This window comes from Molothrus ater, chromosome 9 (assembly GCF_012460135.2).
Source record: "Molothrus ater isolate BHLD 08-10-18 breed brown headed cowbird chromosome 9, BPBGC_Mater_1.1, whole genome shotgun sequence".
Classification (NCBI taxonomy): domain Eukaryota; kingdom Metazoa; phylum Chordata; class Aves; order Passeriformes; family Icteridae; genus Molothrus; species Molothrus ater.
The window spans coordinates 3,060,728-3,076,269 of NC_050486.2; the positions used below are offsets into that span (position 1 = coordinate 3,060,728).

At 53.0% G+C, this 15,542-nt stretch overlaps 1 protein-coding gene across 6 annotated transcripts in view; it reads right to left on the minus strand.

Annotated features, from left to right (window-relative positions):
- The window catches only part of CACNA1E (calcium voltage-gated channel subunit alpha1 E), a 107,719-nt gene that overhangs the window by 15,657 nt on the left and 76,520 nt on the right, over positions 1-15,542 (minus strand). For 3 of the 6 annotated variants that reach the window (XM_036387995.2, XM_036387992.2, XM_054515722.1), the window contains 10 exons: positions 15,109-15,310; positions 14,183-14,347; positions 13,580-13,690; positions 12,062-12,145; positions 11,854-11,979; positions 10,998-11,063; positions 8,593-8,684; positions 8,290-8,455; positions 7,958-8,085; positions 5,546-5,642 (listed from right to left, as the gene is read on the minus strand). In XM_036387995.2, coding sequence (XP_036243888.1) covers positions 5,546-5,642; positions 7,958-8,085; positions 8,290-8,455; positions 8,593-8,684; positions 10,998-11,063; positions 11,854-11,979; positions 12,062-12,145; positions 13,580-13,690; positions 14,183-14,347; positions 15,109-15,310 — 1,237 coding nt within the window. Of the gene's footprint in view, positions 1-437; positions 535-5,545; positions 5,643-7,957; positions 8,086-8,289; positions 8,456-8,592; positions 8,685-10,997; positions 11,064-11,853; positions 11,980-12,061; positions 12,146-13,579; positions 13,691-14,182; positions 14,348-15,108; positions 15,311-15,542 lie in introns of all 6 variants that reach the window. The other 3 variants (XM_054515723.1, XM_036387994.2, XM_036387991.2) reach the window with 1 other exon arrangement.

Consider the following 15,542-nt stretch of genomic DNA (forward strand, 5'->3'; position numbering starts at 1 on the left):
GGGAGAGCCCCTGCTGATGGTCCTGGCTCCTCATGCACAGCAGGCCTGTTCCTATGGGATTTGGGATTTGTCCCCACTGCCCACCTGCTTCCCATCTCCATGGGCTTCTGCACTGGCTGGGATCAGGATGGTTCCAAGCCCCTTGGCATGAGCTCCTGAGGACATCTCACCCTCCTAGCTGTGGCCTCACCTCACCTCCTGCAGCCCTCCCACTTCCACACTCGTGCTGATCCTGCCCCTCCTTTTCCCCTCGAGCTGTCACTGTCACACACGTGGGGACCAGCCAGCGTGGCCAGGGCTCCTGTGGGCACACCAGGCTCCCCAGCAGTGAGCCAAACACACGTTGGACACCCCAACAAGTCCCCAGCTCCCCACCTCCCGCAGGTGGCCCGGCTCCTGCAGGGCTCTGACCCCCAGAGAAGGAAGGGTTGATCTACCTTATAGGCCACTTTGGAAGGACATCTCTTGCCGAGGCCTAGCGGTGGTGACATAAGAGTCAGCATTTCATACATCTCAGTGTAATGGATTCGGCCACTGCTCATGGAGGGGGAAGGGGAGGGAGGGAGATGCAGAGAGAGGAGGCATTCCCAGAGAGCGGAAAAAAAAACAAACAAAACAAAACGTACGAACGGAAAAATAGTACAGGAAAAAACAGGAGAGAAGAAAAAAAAAACAAACAAAAAAAAGAAAAAAACAAACGGACAAACAGGAAAAGAACAGGAAACCCGTTAATCAAGGCAAATCATACATGAGAGACTGTCCTGATGTGGATTTATAGCACTGCTCACACAGACCCAGGAATGCTGGCAGAAAGTGACTCACCCCTCTCCTCTCTGCTGCTGGCCTCAAGCGCCTGTCTCGCTACCAGCCTGGGACGAGTCCTGTGCTCTGAACCCCTCTCCTAAAGCCCTCCATGAGCCCCCACCTCGTCCCACAGGTTCCAGGGCTGTGTGCGAGTGGTATAAATCAGATACACGGCACTCGAGCCATGGGTTATTGCAGATAAGGGTGCCTTGCACCGCGGCGCTCCGTGGCCTCCGGAGCCTCTTCCCTCCCGCGGGGGTGCCTGGTATTTGCTTGGCATGGCCACCTAACCCATAGCCAAAGGCTGTGTATCCCCAGCTGGTGGGGTCTATGCAATTGGGAGGCAGCATCTTGCATAGAAGGCAGTGGGCCAGGGTCACTTGTCACAGGAAGATGCCCAGTTGCTTCCGTCTGGCTCTGCGGATGGAGCACTTCCCCACCATGCAGCAGTGCAAAAAAAGGCATGCTGAATCGGCTGGAACAAAAAAAACGGGAGGAAAAGTTGGGCATGCCATGCTCCCGCCCTGGCTCTCTCCCACATGCGGCTGCAAGTTCCACCAGGTTGGAGTTTAAAGAGTCTCAGCAGAGGCAGCTGTTTGGGCCTTCCAACATTGGGGTTGGTTTGGGTTCCCCACGGGAGCAGTTAGGGTGGGATGCCCTCCCTCCTCCCCTCCTCTGCTCCATAAGGACCTGCCTGGGACTGCTGAGCAAGGAATGCCACCAAAAATTGGCCACCCCAGGCTGCCCTCTGCCAGGCTGGGGTAGCTGGGCTGTGCCTCCCTCTCTCTGCACGTTCACATCTCCCAGGGATCCTGGGCTTGCTCACCTCTTCATCCCCTCGTGCCAGGACCCCACCCTGCCACTGCAAGGCTTGGGATGGTCAAATCACCTCGTGACACCAAAGGCATCAACCCTCAGTGCCAGACAGGAGCCCATCTCAGCTGGGGTGCCCTGTGAGAGAGGGCACTGCCAAAAAAATTAAGGGTTCCCACAGGATCTTGGCTTCTTGCCTAGAATGTGCTGAGAGCACTGTGGAAAGGGGAGATGAGGTCTCCTCAGGGTTTGGAAGCAGCCTCCTGGTCAAAAAGGCTCCTACCAAGATAAGTCCTGACATTTCAGGTGTGAACAGAACTGGTGACAGGAGCTGTTTGGGGTGCAGGCACCCCAAAAGATGGCTGATAAGAGCTCTGGAGAATGATGAGCAGGATGATCAAGAGGAAATATCCAGGAGTCCACAAGCAGCACCTTGGCAGGGCTGGATGAGCACCAGCTCAGGGTGAGGTCATTACAATTTTCATGCATGAACTCAGTGCAAAAAAGGAAGCAAGACAGTGATCTTCCAGCCATCCTTCCTGGCAGGGGGAATTTTGGGGAACCCAGCACAAAACAGGCCCTGCCTTTCAGACTGAGATTCTCCACACAACCAAGGAGGAGTGGAGTCCAGGAAAGGAAGAGTTTGCCTCAGTGGCCAAGAGGGATCCCATGAGAACTCCACACTTTGCTGCTCCTCAGAGCAGAGATCTTGGAGCTTTCTGAGCAGCACAGCTGTGCCCAGACACCACTTCCCCACGGAGTGAAGCACAGGCAGGCACAGGGAATGAAATCCATCTGAGCAGGATTGATGCCTTGGGAAGGCTGAGCTGGAACAGAGACTGAGCTAATGAATAAAGCAGGGATTAATTAAGAGGCCTCAATGGATCCACCTTGGGCAGCACAAGAGCCCAGCCAAGGCTACACCCAAGATGAACCAAAATGGTCACAAAATGGACAACAGGTCATGAGATCTCACACTTCCATAAGTTCTGCTCCATTTGCACATTGGAGTTAATTGTACAATTACAGCTCCAGCCCATGCAGTCCCATCCTTCTTGTTTTTCTCTCTTCATTCCACGTTGTTTGTGCTCTTGGGGCTGAGATTTGGATCATTTGTCCTTGGTCCCCAGCTGGAGCAGGAATTGTTTTGTCTCCCTGCTCTGTGCACAGAGCTCACCATCCCCTGATATGAAGCCCAGACCCACACACTAAAGCAGCACAGAATCTGAAAAATATAAAAGCTCAAACCTGAGGCATCAGGATGACTCCCAAGAGCTGGTGGACACCCAGGATGGGGGATCTGACCCATCCATCCGTGTCTGGACAGAGATGTGACCCATGGCTACAGCACAAGGTGGCCACCAGGGATTAAATTATTCATTATTCTGTGATTCTGTAAACCCTGTAAAACCACCAGGTATTAATGGCTTGGTCCTGAGAGAAGCCTGCGAGTGGCAGAGGAGGAAATGTGGGAGACAGGACATCTTCCTCCTGTGGTTAGGAAATAAGTGCTGTGCCCCACAGGCTGTTAGGAAGGGAGCAGCAGGAGTGCTGTGAGAGTAGATTCAGGAAGAGGTGAAGTTATCTTCACCTCACAGGGATATCATCTGTGGAGCATTCACCTGGCAGGCAGGGCAGGCTCACTGAACTGAAAGGTGTCTGCAAGCTGACTTGGCATTTTGGGATCTTGCCAAGACGCAACATCCACATGGATTTATTTTTTTTTCATCTTTTGGGAATTGTTCCAGGGCAATAGGAACTCCTGAAAATCTCCTATTCTTGAAATACCTCCTGCACAGGGAGGAGGAGACCGAGGTAACACAAGGTAGAGATGGGGATGGGGATGTCTCCCCCACATGACAACAGAAGCTGTTCTCAGCACTCCTTGCTTCCTCCTCTCCCAGAGTTTATCCACCTTCACTGCTCTGCCCATCCACAGCCAGCAGAAATCAGATTGCTCTGGGATTCCCTCTTCCAAGGAAGCACTGCAGGTACCCCTGTGAGTCCCAGGTGATCCAGCTGGGCAGAGCAGCACCTGAGAGTGGAGCCCTGTTGAGAAGGGCTCAGCGCCCCTCCCAAAGGTGTCTCCTGCCTGCAGGGACCCGAGCAGGTGTCCTCAGCCATCTTCTGCCAGGGATGCAGCAGCAGGGAAGAGTGGAAAGACTCCAAGAAACCTCTCCTGGAACAGATAACCCCATCTGAGATTCTTGCAAGAAATCTCCTGTTCCTAAATCCATCTTCCTAAATGAGGTGACCAATCATCCGGGCCTTGTGTTCTTTGTGCTGCTTTGCCTCTGGCAAAACCATCCCTACACCCAGCTGTGGAGGGTGGCAGAGCTCTTCCAGGGGTGGCATCTGGAAGGAAAGCCTTCCTGATGTTTCCAGAAGGATGTGGTGACTGCACCACGCTGCAGCAAGGAACCCTCCTCCTCTGCAGAGGCAAGAGCAAGGGCTGGGCTTGTCTGAGCTCCCTCGTGCACCTCAGGAGCCGTGAGGGATGCAGAAGGAAGAGCAAGCTCTGTGATTCATCCTTTTGTGCCACAGGCACAGACAAAGGTGTCATGGCACTTCAGAGAATGCAGCAGATGTGGGATTTTGCTCAAGTGTCACCCCAAAATAAAAATTAAAAAAAACCCTCTTCAAGTCAGAGAGACACGAGGAGACCAAATCGCTGCCCTGGACTCAGGGCCAGTGTCAGGACCCAGGACATCCCTCTGTCTGTCCTGAGCAGCCCAGCCCTGCCAGGGGGCTCAGAGACCCTGGCACAGAGCCCAGAATGCCCCTGTGGGTTTGATTATGACCCGTGGAGCAAATTACCAACCTTGTATGAAGATCAGCAAGCCACAACAGTTTAAGTAGAATATTAGTGAAGTTATCACAGAGTGGAAAAGTAGATTTTAGGGTTTTTGGTATGGGGGTTCAAGAGGCAAGATGGAAGAACTAGGTGTGTCCAGCCTTTTTCCTTCTTCTTCTTGGCCTCCATCTTCTGCTGTGATGTTGGCACTTTTAGATTGGTTTAAATAGAAGCTCACTGTCTAACATAAGTGATAGGTATTGGAAAGTAATTGTAAACATTGTATACGTAGTTTTTAGTATAAAGACATAACACTGCCCCAAGGGCAGGCAGAATGCCTCACACTGTCTTGCTGAGCTGACCTCAGCAAGCCAAGAGAAATTTTTTTATAGATAAGATAAAATAAACAACCTTAAGACTGAGAAATTAAGAGCCCTGACTCCTTCTTCAAGTGCCGAGCTAAGAAAAGAGACTTTGGAACTTTTCTCGAGTTCACTCGGAGCAGCTGAAGATCCCGACAGGCCAGTAGCCAGGAGCTGAGCTCAAGGGAGAGGAGCTGCCAAGCTCCAGAGGTGTCACCATCTCCCAGGCCAATCCAGCGAGCTATGTGCAAGACTAGCAAGAGTCCTGCTCCTCAGAGACGTGACTGTTTGTCCTGCCAAGTGCCACCCTCGAGGGCAGGGCTGTTTGGTATAGCACAGCATCCCCCAGGGACAGGGGGCACCTCCTCGCCCTCCCCCAGCCCTCCCTGTCCAAAACAACAGCAAAGTCCCCAACAAAACCCTCCCAAACCCCTCGTTGTCCCCCGTGAGGTGCCTGCAGAAGTCGAGCAGGGACGGTGGCATTTGGGCTGGCGCCCCTCGGGGCTCTCTGCGCCGCTGGAACCGGGGCCGGGGGGCTTTGCCGGGGGGCACAATTTGTCACAACCCACGCCAGGAGGCTCTGAGCCCCCTGGCCCCACTGATGCCTCCCCTGGAGGGGAACAGCTGCTGGCTCTGGGAGGCAGTGGACCTCTTTAAACTCGGAGGAAAGCAAGGTCAGGGTTCCCTGGGGAGGCGCGGTGGCAGTGGAGCGGGGAGCAGGGTGGATGGTGTGTCCCGTGGCCAGGCTGTGGCGGAGGACTGGGAGGCAAACCTTGCACGCCACCCTGTAGGGGCAGTTCTCTCCTAGGCCCAGAGGAGGCGAGATCACCCGTACTAATTTGTACATATCCTTATACGAGATCCTGCCGCTGCAAAGGAAGCACAGGTGGGTTAATAGGACACTGAGAGGGTGGAGGGGAGGGTGGAGAGCTTAACGGGGGGATGCTGGGGCTGTCTGAGGGGAAAGACCCCCAGCTCTTCTCCTTCTGGCTCTGTCAGACCCAGAGAGGAGGAGAAAGCTGTGAGCATCAGCTACTGCCTTTTCCACCATGAGAGCTGGCTCTTATCTCCTCACACTGTCCCATCCTCACTCTGGAGAAGGACAGTTTTGGTGGCGACCCCTCCTCGTTGTGCCCCTGACCCCTGGGCCTGGTGGGAGAGGGCTGGGATTTTACACAGGGTGAGCCTGCAGCTTGGTGGAGTTCTAAGCCATGGAGCTGTGCCCCATCACGTCACCAGAGCCCCTGTCCTCACACAGCCAACCCTCTGAGAGCCACGAGGTCCCAGTGAGGTTGGCAGCTGAGCCACTCGTGCCTCCAAGATCTGGGGAACCTGAGACAGGGAGGGATAATGTGACCAGCTGCTGGCTGTGGCACCTGGCTGTGGCTCTCCAGTCCACTCCTGTGCTCTGACCACCAGCCCAGCTCTGCCAAGGGTGCACATTATGAGAAGCAAACCTGCCCAGACACACACAGACCCCCCCTTTCCTCCCAGGGAAGCACATCTGCCCAGATGCAGCCATCCCAGGATACGGCCGTATCCTCCGGCACTGCGGGGACGAGGAAGCAGCCGAGGCACAGAGCTGGCAGGAGGGGGTGCAGGATGCTGAGCTCCCCACTCTGCTCCAGCCCAGAGCCCTTGGGGAAGCGTGGGGTGGAAGTGCTGAGGTGCAGCTGCTGCAGCCTCCCGGGCATCCTTGGACAAGCTGGGAGGGAAACCAGGCGGGGAGGCAAAGAGCGGCGTCACCGTCCGACCCCCAGGTGCCTTTACCTCTGGTTTCTTTCTCCTCATCCTCTCCCATCCCCTCTCCATTGCTGGCCAGAGGTGAAGAACCAACCAGACCTCAAACCCCATCCCTGCTCCCCCTGGTGCTGGATGTTGTCCCCAGGAGAGCTCCGTGTGCTGTTGGGATGCGCTGGGAGCTGTTGGGATGTACTCACCCGTTCCTGGCCTGGCACAGGGGCCAGGGCTGCCAAAACTGTCTCCTGTGTCCCCTAAGCACTGGCTACAAGCATGGCTTGCTCAGGAATCAGAGGGGCACATGGCATGGACAGGACAGCTCAGGCTTGTTCTATAGTGGCTCCATCATGGGCCATCATGAACTGGCCAGTGGCCACCATCAAGTGCCCAGTGTGAGAAAACCCTTCCCAAGAGCCACCCCACAGCAAGCAGCTGGGTGTTTCACTGCTCCACCTCCTCTCCTGTCTCTGCTTGGAGCTGATATTGGGCATAAAAAAAATACCTTGTCTGGGGCTGGTCTCCTGAGGGCAGGACATGGAGGCAAGGAGTCTCCAAAGGGAGTGTGTGGGGGTGCCAAAGCCAAGAGTTAAGATAGCACAGGCTCCCTGGCAGTGGTGGATCACGGCCCCAGGAAGTCCCTGGGCTCTGGAAGGGGCCACACGAGACACCCTGGTGGGGCTGGGGCTGAGTGAGGGGCAAATACATTCCCAGAGCTGCCACAGGTCCCCCATTGCTCCAGGGATGCTTGGGACCGTCCAAGGAGGAGGAGCAGTGGAGAGCAAGGCCTCTGCAGCAGCAGCAGGAGGAGCAGAGCCAAAATCTACCAACCCAGGGTGTGTATGGGCCCTGTGAGCCCCCACCACTGATGGAACAGGCTGCTGCCTCCAAACAGGAGCCCTGCTCTCCAAGGTCCTCATCAGCAAGGGCAGGAGTGCAGCAGCCAAAGCCCTCCCACCTCAGAGGGGTGAGTGGGCTGGCCAGCACAGGACACAGCTCCCCAAACATCCCCCAAACAAGGTTCTGTGCAGGTGGCTTGGCAGGAACCCAGCAGATCCCCATGGTGGGAACAAGCCCCGCTCAGCCCTGCTCTTATCAGGAGCTGGGGAGCAAGGGATGGAGCCAGTCTCAGGGCAAAGGCTCCCAGCTGGGGACAGGAAAGGAGCTGAGAGGGATCTGCCTGCAGGGCAGGGAGGAGAGGAAGAGCAGGAACGTCCAGCACTCAGGATGAACACCCCATGGCAAACTGAACATCACCCAAGACGCCTGTGCCACCAACCAGCACAAGAACCAGCTGCTGCCCTTGCAATGACCACAGGTGACAGCAGCACATCCTTGACTGTCCCAGACATCACTGAGAACTACAGTTCCAGTAGGAGAACACAGAGACCCTGATTTAAAACCAGCTCTGAGAGGTTGGCTGGGAGAGAAGGAGCTGGCTACATACCACGCTGCTCGGTCATACTCTGCCCAGATCCGGACAAACTCATCCAGATGGTGAGGGCCCAGGATGGAGGAGTCCCGTGTCAGGTACTCAAAGTTGTCCATGATGACTGCCACAAACAGGTTGAGCATCTAAATCAAAGGGGGAAAAGGCAGAGAGAAAGGAAGGTGAGGGGAGAGGGAGCAGAGAAGGGAAGGGAGAGAGTGGGGGGAAAGTGGGGGAGAGGGAGCAGAGAAAGGGAAGAGAAGAAAGAGTGATTGTGGGAAGGTGATGGAAGATGACATGATGGCTGACAAGGGGGATCCCCAGAGCCTTCAGAGGAGAAGGCAACTCACCAGGAAGGAGCAGAAGAAGATGAAGGACACGAAGTAAACGTAGGCCAGGTCGGTGCCGCAGCGCTCATTCTCGTTCTGCCCGGACGTGGCCGTGGTGTCTGGCTCGCAGCCCTTGCCCTCCAGGCAGGACAGCATGATCTCCTGCCACGCCTCTCCAGTGGCACTCCTGTCCCCAACACAGCCCTGTCAGCAGCTCCTGCTGGCACGGGACTGAGCCAGGGTGCCCCCAGGAGAAACCTCACCACGCCCTGCCCAAATTAAACATCTCTGGCGTGCAGAGGAGTGTTTTCCACGGCTGCTCACCTGAAGAGGAGCATGAGGGAGCCCAGGAAGCTGCGGAAGTTGTTGTGCCTGTTAATGTGGCTTTCCTCATCGAGTTTGATGTTGCCAAAAACCTGCAGAAGGGAGAAAAAGGGCTCAGCTCTTCAGGCAAGAGCTCGTCAGCCAGGGAAGTAGCTGCACGTTCGCATTGCCATCCTTGAGTGTTGGGGAAGATGAAACAGGAAAGCCTTACAAATATGATTGCCTGGCAAAAGATTTTGAGAATATGGAAACTATAAGTGAGATTGAAATGAAAGCAAGCTTTGAGATACCTCAGTTACTGAACAACTGGAAAACAATGGCATGGCCAGCTGAAGGTGATCCCCTTTTGATGAAACAACACCCTCTGCTTGCAGACAGCTCCAAGGGTCAGAGCAGACCCTACAGCTTGGCAGAAGGATCCTAGAGAGGAGTTTTTAGGGTTTAAAATGTAACACAGCATGGTAATGTAAGGATTCTTATAGGCTGTATGTAAATGCTATAGGATTTGTATCTTGTATTAGATTGGTTAGTGAGAATTAGAATATTCAGCACAGAAGAAGATTTATGGTATTGTAACGGGAACCTCACCCTCTTACCCTCTTACGCTCTTATCCTCTTTTATTCTCTCTCTCTCTCATCCTCTTTCCTACTCTCTTCTCTGGGGCCTGCTCTGAGCTGTGGCTGGCAGCTCCCAGCAGGGCCCTGCACCCAGGCCCTTTGCAATAACCCACAAGTTCCAGACCTGGCTGCAGAGATCTCTGCTCTCCATCCATCCCAACCGTCCACCCACCATCGCTCCTACACTTGAGAACATTCCAGGCTGGGTTGGACAGGGCTCTGAGCAACCTGATCTAGCTGGAGATGTCCCAGCCATGGGGCTGGACAAGGTGGCCTTTCAAGTCCCTTCCAACCCAAAGCATCCTGTGACTATGTGCTTGCATGAAAAGTGCCCCAGCAAACACAGGCTGGTGCCCAGCCAGCGTGCCAAGGAGCTGGTGCCAGGCAGCCATGGGGGAAGGAGACTCTGCTCTCCTTGGCAGGGATTTGCTGTGGGTGGCAAAGGCTGCGAGAGGCTGAGCTGCCATGGAAACAGGAGCATGGAGGGCCTGGGATCAGCTGAGTCCAACCATTCCACATCCATCCATCCATCCCTCGATGCCGTCTGAGCACCACACAGCACCCAGTGACCCCAACCACGCTGGAGGAGCAGGACAAGGTCCCACCGTCCTGGGTGGGTGCTGGGTCACACTCCTGGACACTCCCAGGAGCTTTTCCCTTGCTGGAGAAATGGTCTGTGATGCTGGGGTCAGGCACAGCTCTGCAAACAGGCTGGGGAAGGGCTCAGGGAGGGAGGGACAGACCCCACCATCCCCAGGGCCAGGAGAGGCAACAAAGATCAAACTATGGGCAATAATCTAACAACAACCTCAGCCAAAGCTGTGGTAAGACATTCGTAAAGTGCCTCAAATTGGAAATATGTGCTGTTATTACTGTTAAATATTTATTCCCCTTTCCCTGAACCTAAAAATACACCAACTGCAGAGTATTTTTTCCCTGTACAGGTTTTTTGGAATGTGTAATTGTAGAATATTTTCTGCCTCCAGCTATTTTGCTCAAATAACGCCCACAGACTTTACTGCTTGGGGATTTGTTCACAATGGTGTTAAAAAAAAAAAAATTAAAAAAAAATAAATCTAATACTACCACCCGGCAGGGAGGGGGGCTGAGTCAGATGGTGGCTGTTTAGGAGAACACCTGGAGCTGATGCTCAGGTGAGTAGAACAGGGTGGCAAAAATCAGCCACTGGAAGATCCTAAACAGCAGAGCTGCCAAGCAGCACAAGCCAGGGGCCTCTGTCACCCCAAAATGAGGCACTGGGTACTGTGGCAGCTCATAGGGCAGCTCCACATCCCCAGAGGATGCTTTGTCACATCTCCAGCGTGGGATTTAGTCACAGCAGAGGCGAGCCAGCCCTGCAGCACGTGTGGAGCTGAAGGGTTTGGCTCACGTGCCTCTTATTCACCAGCTGATGCCTCCCCCTGCTCTGCAGACTCCCCAGCAGCTGGGAGATCAGGGCAGGGCCCCAAATGTGAGCACCCAAACAGACTGACAGCAGCACAGCTACAGGGACAAATGTATGGCAGGCACCCAGCTGAGCCCCCAGGGCCACATCTCCAAAGGTACCAGTTGGCAAGGCAGCTGTGGGGCTGGACTGAACAAGCCACGACAGTGTCCCCAGGGCCCTGCAGCTCCCAGAGAAGCTGTTCCACCCTCAGCACCCTCCTGGCACTGTGTCTGGGAGCAGCAATGACAGACAGGCACAAGGCTGGCTCCCGTGTGCAACACTGGGGACGTGTCAGTGTCACTGTCTGTGCCAGGGGGACACACGGACACGTCTGTCTCACCTGCATCCCAATGATGGCGTAGATGAAGAAAAGCATGGCAATCAGCAGGCAGACGTAGGGGAGTGCCTGCAAGAGAAGCAGATGAGTCACCTCATCTATCACAGGTCCAGCCCCAGAGGAGTACAGCACACACAGGTGAGATGTGCTGGTCCAACTCTCCTACAAGGCCTTGGGAACAGCCTGTATTTGGGAGCAGCACGGCATCCCTGCAGCCTGGTGTCCTAGGGTGATGTTTTGATGCTTGTATCCCCATTCATGTGTTCTGTTTATGTTGGATATTATGTTCTGTGCCTTCAAGACTGGCTCTGAAAGGTGAATGTTTTGTTTTGGTTTTGCTATCAGCCGCTCCCCCACGGCTGGCAGGACACAGACAGGGCAGTACATGGTGCTGCTTTTGCTTTTTGCTTTACTCTTGCTCTTGCTTCTACTCATTAGTTAGTTTAGCTAAGCAGTCCAAATTTTCCTGGACTGTTTCTCCTTTCCCTTTTTTGGACCTACTGGAACCTGCTCTGGACTGGGACCTGGGAACACCGAGAGTTTGCACCTTGTGGCTGCAGCAGCTGCCCCAGCACCCGAGGGACTGGCAACAGAGTGACCAGTCCCAGGAGAGACTTTCTGGATTTGTCATCTTTTTCAGAGCAGTGACAGAGGGGTGTCACCTGATTTGTTCCTTTTGTGTGCTGGGGGTGCTGTGCCTGTTAAATAAACAGGTTCTTTCCACTTCTCTCAGAGGAATCCTTCCCGAACCGGTTGGGGAGGGTTAGGGTTAGGGGAAAGGGGCCCCCTTTTCGAGGTTTTCTCCCAAATTTGCCCTAAACCAGGACAGCTGGAAGAGGCCATGACACATGAGACTGACCTTGAAGGACTGCACAAAGGTCCAGAGCAGGATGCGGATGGTGTAACCCTGGCGGAGCAGCTTGATGAGCCGAGCAGCCCGGAAAAGCTTCAGGAAGCTCATGTTGAAGCTGCTGGTGTTCACCAGCTGGGGGGAGATGAGAGGGTCAGAGGGAGCTGGGAGCTTCCAGCACCACCCCACAGCCCGCTGCTCCCAGCCCCTGCTTCACCTTGGTGTCCGTCAGGATGATCTCCGTGATGCTGCCGATGACCGTGATGAAGTCAAAGATGTTCCAGGTGTCCCGGAAATAATTCTGCAAAAGAAAGAGGGAGAGAAGGAACGTGGATTTGAGCTCAGGGATGGCAGGCCTGAAGGGGGCTGGGCCACAGGCCAAAGCTGCTCATGGGCAGCGGTGGAGACCTCAGAGCCCATTTGTATGCAGCCACAGTCTGGAACACCGTCCTGTGTCTGAGACACTGGCAGACCTGAGCATGCCTGCAGCAAGCAGCTCTTCCTGGGAGATGATTCATGCCTCCAACAGACCACCCTGGCAAATGGGAGCAGGAAAAGCAGCCACAGCCTAGGTCAGGCTGCAACAGCTCGGCACATTGACCCTCACAGCCAGGAGGCTGCTTTGCCTTCCTCTTCACAGACACCTGGACACATCTCAGCCCCTGCTGTTTGTGCAGCAGTGTGGGAAACAGTAAAGGTAAGAAGATTTTCAGAAAGATGTAAAAGCAGGCCTTGGAAACAGAACAGAGAAATTAGAACTAGCTACAGCTGCAAAGTCTGAAAGCAGAAAAAGTTACAATAGTACAGCAAGCAAGGACATGAAACAATAGCTTGAGTTTTAGGCTTGGCTAAGATGGACCTTAAGACTGCAGAAAAATATGCTTAGCGAGATAGTAGGAGGTTTTAAGCTTAATAATGAAGTATTGTGTCTTGTTAATAGAGAGAGTAGACAAGCAAGCATTGTGTGAAGCAGGTGTATGTGTGCTTTTGTGATTGGATAGAACAATCATCTGTAAGCTTTAGCAATGTGCTATTAGCTAGAAAGTTTTTTAAATGTTCTGTAACAAAGAAACCTTTGGCTGTTTTTGGCAAGACGTGAGCTTTTGCCATCTTTCTATTGTCTCAAGCATGTAATGAAGCTGATGCTGCAATAAAGCTCAAGGAATGTAACCCAGCAGTCCTGTCCCATTTGTGAAAAACTCCAAATACACAGCAGCTAGCACAACACCAAACATGACCATGACTGGTGCTACTGGGAGCAAGGAGGGTGGCTAGAAACCCTCCTGGCAGTGAGCTTTGTCTCCCATAAGCAGCAAGGAATAGCTGAAGAAAGAGCAATCCGTGGTTTCAGATCCCAAATGAGCAGCTGGGAGCTTGAGCACTGTGAATCAATCAGGGAGGTCTCACTGCTGCTTGGGTACAGTACAAGGACAGAAGTGCAGCAGCACCTCCTGACTTGGGGAAACAAGGGAGCACAGCCCCCAGCATGTACAGCAGCACAGAACATGCACAGCCCAGGCACAGAGCACAAGGCAAGAAGTAAAGCAGCAGTGTGGCTTTCCCCAGCACTGGGAAGTGCAATGAGAACCAAAGGACTCCAGCCCAAAAGCAGCTCTCAGGCCAGGATCCAAAATAAGTAGCAGCAACCTCACGTTATTAACACCTTCCCTCAGTGATCTGTGCACTGCCAAAGTGCAAATTAACACCCTCCTAAAGAACAGGAGCAGGCACTCACCAGGAAGCCAAAGGCGATGATCTTGAGGACGCACTCCAGGGAGAACACCATGGTGAAGGCAATGTTCAGGTACTTCAGGGCCAGCTCATAGGTGTATGGAGCAGAATAGTACTGATGGAAACAGAGACAGCACTAGCCAGGAGGGGCCTGCCAGCCTCGTGGCTGGTGACTGTCCCAGCACAGACCTGACATGGCCTATGTTTGCTGCCCTGGCTGCCTCCAGAATTCCATCTTTTCCTCACCCCTCCCTCAGGACAAGCCTGTGGTGGTCCATGTTTGTTCCTTGCCTTGGAGGCATCAGGAACATCTCCTCCTTACTCTCTCCACCCCTCTCCCAGGACAGATGCCACTCCTTCTAAGAAGGGAGCACAGAGGAAATCCAGGTCTGCCTGCAGTAGTTAAGAGCTCTAAATAATTTGAGTCATTTCCTTTAGAAAAGGTGCCACCTCCTGTCTGGGTCCTGTGCTGTTTCACGGGGATGTGCCCAGGGAATTCACACACTGTCTCAAAGCATCTCCACAACCAAAATTCCCTCTGCTCCCATCCTGACTGATCCTACTGCTCCAGATGAAGGGGACAGCCTCCCTCTGAGCCCCAGCTCACCTTCATCATGAGCACCACGGTGTTGAGGGCTATCATGGCCATGATGGTGTACTCGAAGGACGGGGACACCACGAAGTGCCACACGCGGTACTGGAAGGTGTGTCTGTTCTGGGGCATGTACCTCGTCAGGGGCTTGGCGCTGATGGCAAAGTCAATGCAGGCCCTCTGCAACAAAATAACACCCATCAGACCCCCATGGACACCTGGGAGTGTCACCATCGTATTTTCTGGAAAATCCCTTCGCCAAGATTTCTCCTCCTGGGAAGCTGAGAAGCCTCAGAGAAAAAGGAAAACAATATTATCTCATTTGCTTCTCCTGTGTTTTGCTCCTTTGGAATGTGAAATGTGAAATGTGTTTTGATGCTTTGGAATGTTTGTGCTGCTTTGGAGATTGTTTATCCAACATGTGAATTGTTTTGACTTAATGACCAATCACGGTCAGGCTGTGTTAGGACTCTGAGGAGAGAGTCACGAGTTTTTGATTGGTATCTTGTTAAGACTTCTGTAAGTATCCTTCCTCTATTTTTTAGTATAGTCTTAGAATAATATAATATAATATAATATAATATAATATAATATAATATAATATAATATAATATAATATAATATAATATAATATAATATAATATAATATAATATAATATAATATAATATAATATAATATAATATATAACATAACATAATGTAATGTCATATCATATCAGCCTTCTAAGAACGTGGAGTCAGATTTATCATTCCTTCCTGCCACAGGGGACCCCAAAAATACCACAGGGAGGTGCTGGTGGCTGCCACAATTCCTTCCTTCATGATCTTGGTAGGCAGCAGGCTCATGGGTTTCTCACCTTTTTGATAGCAAGGGAGTTCCAAGCTCCCAAATTGCTGAAAACCCCATGGAAATGTCCTCGTTCCCCCTCCCCAGACCATACCTCATTCTTCTCCAGGCTGCACTCCTCCATCATTTTGTCTCCTTGCTCTTGGAAGGTGATGATGATGAGAGCCACGAAAATGTTGACGAAGAAGAAGGGGAAGACCACGAAGTAGACGACATAAAAAATGGACATCTCCATGCGGTTGCTGCGGCTGGGCCCACGGTCCTCCTCCGTCACATCCACCGAGTGCTGCAGCACCCTGTGGGCAGAGAGGTGGAGAAAAGCAACCAGGGATACATCCATCACTTCCAATGTGACCCAGCTCTGTCTGTCCACGCCTGTGTAATGACAAGGTAAAGCTCTGTCCTAATCTGCTTCCAAGGATGACCCTTTTAAATGGCTACACTTTGTTTTATGGTGCTTTGCCGCTTCCCTGATGGAAAATGGATTTTCCCGTGCTCTGCACACTGAGAAAAAATATTGCCTGAGCT